We start from the raw sequence: 7,177 nt of genomic DNA on the forward strand, positions 1-7,177 counted from the left end.
GCAGAGCTGGCACCCAGAGCCTACTTTGCCTGCCTAAGTCTTATGCTTTTCCCAAGATGAAATTGCTCCTGCAGAGCTACCAAGTATCCTTTATATAAGAAAACACTTAGAACAACCACAAGGATGAACAAATTATTTCCTCTCCAATACTGATTACACCTAAGCTCTGTGTGGTCTTCACCCAATCTATATCGGCTCTTCTTGGCTGTGAATGGCTGCCTTTTCAACATCTATGACTATATCAATGGTATGAATGAAATAATGGAACTCATGATAATAGTGATGACAGATCATATCAAAGCCAAGATACTGAGAGGATGAGTAACTCGCCAGGATTGCACAGCAGAGACATTCAAGTAGTCAGCCTGGCTTTAAGTCCTTCTATGTGGTCACAGCATTTGACTAGTGATTCGCTTTTATCCCAATAACTTGGTTGGAATGGGACATCACCTCGAGTTTTGTCACCTCTGAGGGTTAATGTCAATCATCAACTTGATGAAATCTGGAATCACCTCGGAGAAAGCGCTCTGTGTTTAACTGTGGGTGATTACCTTGGTTAGTTAACTGAAGTGGGAAGACCTTGGGTGCTACCATTCCCTGGACTAGGATCCTGAACTTTTTAGAAAGGAGAAAGTGAGCTGAGCAGAAGCACTCACTCACCGTGTGGAATGCCATCCCAAATGTCCAGCCAGTCATATTTGCAGTCTCCTTCTCCCACTTGTAGAGGGTCATGCTCCAGGTCAAAGGTCAGGAACTGCAGGATGATCTCCATCCTGGGTTTAGCCAGAATGGTGAAGGTGCAGTCCAGATTGTGTGGATACTTCTCTGGAAAGCCAGGAGATTCGATGGTCCCATTGGGGCTTGTGAAGTTCTTGGAACAATCTTCAGAGCCTATGTACCAGAGAGAGGAGTAGGGAGGGAGTGGGGAGGGGAAGAGATATAGCATTAGGGAGCAGCTTCTCTCTGCTGCCTCCTCTGCCTCTGGGTTATTTAAATGTTTGGGTCCATATTCCTCTACTCACAAGGTTTTTGTTTCTGTTCAAGTGGCCCTTGGAGCAACACACCCGTCCCATCTATGTTTCAAACCCTCAAGCTAGCCTCCCTTTTAAACAGAAACTAGGAAGCTGACGCTGATTGCCTTGTATATCAGAATGAGACCAGCCATCGAGGGACTGGAGGCTAAGAGATAGAGGGAGAGAGAAAGTGAAAGAGAGAGAAAGAACAGAGTCTTCTTTCAATTACTCAGCTGCTCACTCCAGAAATGTAAGTTATTTCAATCCTTAAGGAAGGCTTGCTGGTTGCCATCAGGGAAAACAATGTTATCCCTTATTTATGGCTGACCTCAACACTAGCCTCTATTGTACCCCAGCCAGCTAAGTGCCCCTTCTCCCTCAGAGCTCCAAGGTGCCTCAGGGGAGGGGCAAAGGGGAGCCCAAGCCTCATTCATGTCCTGACTGTATTAAAACGGGCTGCTCTGTAGTGGCGGGACAATTAACAATTGAGGTTTTTAGCCGGTGGATCACAGTGGGGCGTTGAGGATGTTAAAGGCCGCTTGGACGGCGAGTTTGGCAAAATGCAGCAGTGTATTGACATTTGGAAGGCTTCTGGTGCCTTTGTGGTGGGGATGGCCTTGTGTTTCTCTCCTAAGCTCTTGGGTTTGCTTTCTGAGGATGTGTCCTGATGAACCGTGACACACATTCACAGCCTCCTGCAAGCTGGGGCAGCAGCAGGAACACTAAGAGGATTACAGCCCCAGTCTCCTGACGCCTCTAGGTAGAGTCCTCTTAGAAGAGCCCTGGTGCTTTAACCCAGCAACTGCACCTCTGGGCAGAGCCAGGAAAGGAGCCTGGAAGCATAGAGACCCCCACATATACAGAGAAAGCAAGGAGAGCTACAAGTTAATGACAGGGAGGTAAATGCTGGTAATTACAATAGATTTCCCTCACCGCATCTGGATTCTAAAATAAGAAAAGGAAGCAGGATTTATGAAGGGGATAATAGACACTCTTAAGCATGAAGAAAAACACCACCACCAACACAGAAATCCTCAATAAACCAGGTGTTTACTGGCAAGAAGTGTCCTCTGGGGATCGCACTGATATAGAACTATGGGATGTCAATATGCCTCTCTTAGCCTGCAGCGATAGCTTTATCTGCGGCTCCCATAGCAGGACCCTCTGCAAGTCTCCCCATTGATAGCTGCAAATATGTGATTTGGAAAAGGTACCATGCAAATAAGTATGCGTGCATTTGGGGGTAGGCTCATAACTTTCTGTAGCTCAGGCAGCAAATAAAATTCCAGAATCTCCTCCTTCCCATCGGATATCTTCTCTTTGCTGGCAGTGCTTCCCCTTGGGGCTGGGTTGAGCATAGAAGGAGGACCAGAAGCAAGAGCAAATTTCCCTGCCTTATTTGGAGGTCTGGGTACCACATCTCAGAGGCTTTGCACTTCACTCCCTGATCCAGCTGCAGCAGGGCAGGGCTGGAGCTGCCAGTGGGCAACAGGGTTGGCGGGATGAGCTGGGGTGGCCTCCCTTCCCCCCTCAGCTTTGTTTACCATCAGGCCTCCAACTCCTGAGGGCTTCCTCAGTGGCCTGGGGTGATGCAATTTGGGAAAGCCAGGCCAGCTGGCCCGCTGTCTTCAGGGGGCCAAGAGGAATTTTGAAAAGGTTAGAGTTTAAGGATGCTAAGCAGGCTTCTTCACGGGGTTCTTAGGGAGCCTCTCAGGGCGCTGGCTGGAAATTAATTCCCTATTCACAACGGACTTGGGAGTCAGCCGAGGCCTCTTGAGAGTCCCTTCCTAGAGTGGGCACCATTGTCAGCCTAGAAGGGACTCTGCACCACCCTGGGAGTGGGGAATTACGGTAGCATCTTTGATCCTTCTCATCCAGGGGGACAAGTGTTTCAACAATGGACATTTAAAGCCCAAGATGGACCCCAGAGAACATGAGATCCTAAACCATTTAGTTTCAGGATCCCCAGGTCTTGCATGTAACTGAAAGGGATTTTTCAGCTTTAAGTACTTACAGCCAAACAAGCAAACAAAGAAACCAACAACGTGCTTGTCTGATAAATGGTTAGAAGCGAGTACATTCTCTGGCTTATTTTGAAGGAGGTGAGAAAGCATTATTGTTTTATCCTTTGCAAGCAGAAAAATCTGGTACCTATTAAAATTATGTATTTGTCTCCTCTACTGCCATGGTCCAAGCACCAGAATGACAAATGAATAAAGGGATCCTGGAAACGGACACAAAATTTGCATCAACCCATTTCTGCATCAGGTTAAAAGGCCAAAAAAAAAAAAAAAAATTAAAATACCAGCTGACAAATATTCCTGTCAATTCACTATTGAGATTACTCATACAAGCTAGAGGTTTGGAAGTGGTTTATACCTGTCATCAACCACTGTAATCCTAAGAGACTGAGGCAGGGGGACTGCCAGGATTTCCAGGCAAGCCTGAGTTACATATTGAATTCTAGGACAACTTGGGCTACAGAATGACTCTGTCTCATAAGACAGAAAATCAACACAAAACTGAAATGGGGGGGGCGGGGTCTGTAGTAAACAATTCCATTCTCAAGGACTTGGGCACACAGGGTGCCCACCCCAGGTGCTCAGACTTTGGCATGCAGGATGTCAACTCCATGTCCCTGGACGGTCTCATCTATAACCTGCAAGTTGAAGAGGACCCTGTACATATGAAGATACGAAAATACAATGGTCTTATCTGAAGTCAAGCTCTACCTGACCACAGGCGAGGGAATCAGACCTTTATTTAGGGGCTCAGAGTTTCCTCTGCCTGTGAGCAAGCCCTACAATTTTACTATCAGAGATACCACCAAGTAATTGACACAGGGGGGAAAGAACATCAGAAAAAAAAAAAAAAGAGAAGAAAAACAAACATTTCCTGCTGATTCTGCTTCCCATACTCCTTTACAATGTTTCTTTCTCTAATCTGCTCTGGATTTGGTGACTCTGGGTCGCTTAGGTCTGCAATCTTTTTCTGCTTTACCCTTTTCCAGGTGAGACAGTTTGGTGATGTCAACAATATTTTGTCCTTGCTTTAGGGCAGCCAAGACCTTCCACTCCACCCGTGTGCTCCGATTGCCCCAGCCCTGTGGGAGTGTGCCTCTCAGTGTAACTCTGCGGGAGTGTGCCCCTCAGTGTAACTCTGCAAGAGTGTGCCCCTCAGTGTAACTCTGCAGGAGTGTGCCCCTCGGTTTAACTCTGCGTGAGTGTGCCCCTTGGTGTAACTCTGTGGGAGTGTGCCCCTCGGTGTAACTCTGCGGGAGTGTGCCCCTCGGTGTAACTCTGCGGGAGTGTGCCCCTCGGTGTACCCTGTGGCAGAGCCTGGGGAAAGCCAAGCTTCCAGGGCCTTCTGTGTGGCTGTTTGCTTATTTGTGTTTACAGTTTCCCTCTTTCTTTTTACGAATCTGACTGGCAAACATGGCTGTGTGTGTTTGGATTTCTTTAGCTTGTCCAACCATTTCTTTCATGTTCTGTGGATGATGTAAACTGTGTATTTCCTCCCAGGACTGCAGCTCTGGAAACTGGGACAGGAGACAAGGCGCCTACCTGGAAGAACGTCTGCCGTCCTAAGCATCTCACCTGTGACGCTTTGCTCCCTTGTGCATTCCTGTGTTTTATTTTTACTGGACTGACCTTCTTACCAATAGCCAGCCTTGCTGATGGGCCAGATGGCCCCGAGGAGGCTCTTGGGCTCTCTCCTTTTATCCACTCCCAGCCATGTGGTTTTGGGCAGGGCTGTCATTAGAGCATCTCTTCCAGGGATGATCCTAATCCTGAAAATGGCTGCCCCACTGCTCCACGCTCAAGCCACCTACTTTTCTTTCTTTTATTTTTTTAATATTTATTCATTTATTATGTATACAATATTCTGTCTATGTGTATGCCTGAAGACCAGAAGAGGGCACCAGACCCCATTACAGATGGTTGTGAGCCACCATGTGGTTGCTGGGAATTGAACTCAGGACCTTTGGAAGAGCAGGCAATGCTCTTAACCTCTGAGCCATCTCTCCAGCCCGCCACCTACTTTTCTCTTGACGGTTACAATTGTTTAAGGCTCTTCACAGACTTGCTGCCTTATTTAAAATTCTTCTGCATGCCACCAAACAGCAGGCTGAATCATGCTCATGTGTTTATCTCTTAATGCTCACATTTGTGTGATGGATGGAATGAACGTTTTCCATTTCTGTCACTTTCTGGAGAGTGTGGCGTCGTGCTTTGGGAAACACTGAGGTAAGAGCCATGAGACCAGAGATGAGTTTAAGTGCCTCGCTCCCTCTTGTTCTGACTCCCTTGGCCAGCTCCCTGGAAGGTCTTGTGTGATCTGATTTCCTTCTGAGGTTAAGGCAGTGGAACTGAGTAATGGGTTCAGCACTTGGGACTGATTTTTTGTTAGGTTACAGAGTTCCTCAATTGCATTTCCAGAACAGTAACAAGTGACATGTGTCCTCACATAACATTTAGTCGTAGTACAATCTTCCTTTAAATATCACCAATAACACTGATGGAGTACCTGTGTGGAGAGGATTTGTCTGCCCGCCTTTCCCACAAGCCAAGGACAAGAAAAGCTCCTCATCCCTTCTTTCTAGAACACTCGGCAGAGAATGCTCACTGGAGCCGGTGCATTGGTCTGCATCTTGCACTGGGACCCAAAGAGATGCGACTCCAGCTATGAAGGGGGCTCACACCAGCCCCAGCCAGGACACACCGATCAGTTCCTGAGTCCTTACTGTGGCCAGAAACATGAAAATGCATGGCGGATGGGCCATCATAGACCATAGCGTAGGGCCCCCACTCTGACACAATCCAGTTCTGCTAACCACACCCCTTCATTTGATTCTTCCTTCAAAGGCAGACAAGACCATCAAATATTGAGACAGAGTAGATATAAAAAGTACTTTCAACAGCCACCACTTCCTTCCAAGAACTATTTAACGAAAAAAGAAAACAAAATACAGATGAATGGCTCCCTCTGCCCTGAATTTAACAGGTGCCAGACTTGGGTTTCTCAACGACAGGGTGACAACATCACCTGGACTCAGGCTCCGCGTAGGAGTTATAAAACCTGGACTCCTAAAGAAAGAAAACGCGCAAAGATGGGGGCAGAGCTGCTGAGGTAAGGAGAGGGCAGGAAAGGAGGACATTCCTCCCTCAGCCATTGTGGGAACTGACACAAGACAGAAGGACATGCCACTGGGAGAGGGGAAGAGGACCTAACATGGCACCTTCAGGTGAGAGCGGTCCTAGTGACGGCAGAAGTTAGGACTGCCCATAACGGCCTTGAGACAGATGGGGTCCAGCAGTCAACCCCAAGCAGTGTTATGTTTTCTGCCCCCATTTCCAATGTCCTTCATTAGATCTTCAGACCATCTGACTCCGTGGCATATGGAAAAAATAGGAGTTCAGTGTATAGCGTGGTAAATGGATGGCCAAGGAGAATGTCTTGGAATCATAATTTAATTTAAAAGCAATGACTGACCTCATTCTAGGGGTCATGGTGAGATCTTCAGAAGCCCTAAACAGTGAAAAGATTATGTCCTCCAGCACCATGTAACTCCAAATAAAGACAGTATTAAACCATGAAGGAGTGGGAATAAAGTTCAACCAAGTCCAGCCATGAAGAACAGCCTGATTTTAAAAACACAAAAGTCCAATTCTCTCAAGAGATGTTCTTGTGTTTACCCCTCCCACCCTCCAGTACCCTCTGGATTGTTGCCTCGTCTCTCCCCTCAAGTTGGAAGTCACCTGACCTGCCTTTTCATATGAGGCATTTCCAGGTTCTCCTCAGACCTTCCTAGGTCCACCTTAGATGTCTCTTCACCGGCCACCACAGCGAAGCCATATGTCTGAAGCCCTCCCACGTGATGCTGTCTGCAGACCAGGTCTCCCCCGCTTTGTCCTACCTTCCCGATGATGCCCATCTCTGACCTCTACTCCCCGACCCCACTGACCTGTTTTGAAGATCTCGTAGCGTAGGGAGAAACCTGCCCCCTGCCGGGCATAGTCTGACGTGAACTTGATATAAAACACGGAGCCAGAGGAGATGATGGTGGGTGGGGCGATGTTCCCACAGTGTTTGCCTAGGAGGTCAGCTGACTCACTGTCCCCATCCCGAATCTCAATGAAGTCATACCTAGGTGGGGACAGCGA

General features: G+C 47.7%; 1 protein-coding gene across 5 annotated transcripts in view; it reads right to left on the reverse strand.

Moving 5' to 3' along the window:
* Nrp2 (neuropilin 2) overlaps positions 1-7,177 on the reverse strand; it is a 113,508-nt gene that overhangs the window by 71,785 nt on the left and 34,546 nt on the right. For all 5 annotated transcript variants that reach the window (XM_050154350.1, XM_050154352.1, XM_050154351.1 and 2 more), the window contains exons 3-4: positions 6,979-7,160; positions 661-891 (exon numbers count right to left, since the gene is read on the reverse strand). In XM_050154350.1, the coding sequence (XP_050010307.1) occupies positions 661-891; positions 6,979-7,160 (413 nt within the window). The remainder of the gene's footprint in view (positions 1-660; positions 892-6,978; positions 7,161-7,177) is intronic.

This window comes from Alexandromys fortis, unplaced genomic scaffold, assembly GCF_014885135.2.
Source record: "Alexandromys fortis isolate MF-2015 unplaced genomic scaffold, M_Fortis_MF-2015_v1.1 scaffold_40, whole genome shotgun sequence".
Lineage (NCBI taxonomy): Eukaryota > Metazoa > Chordata > Mammalia > Rodentia > Cricetidae > Alexandromys > Alexandromys fortis.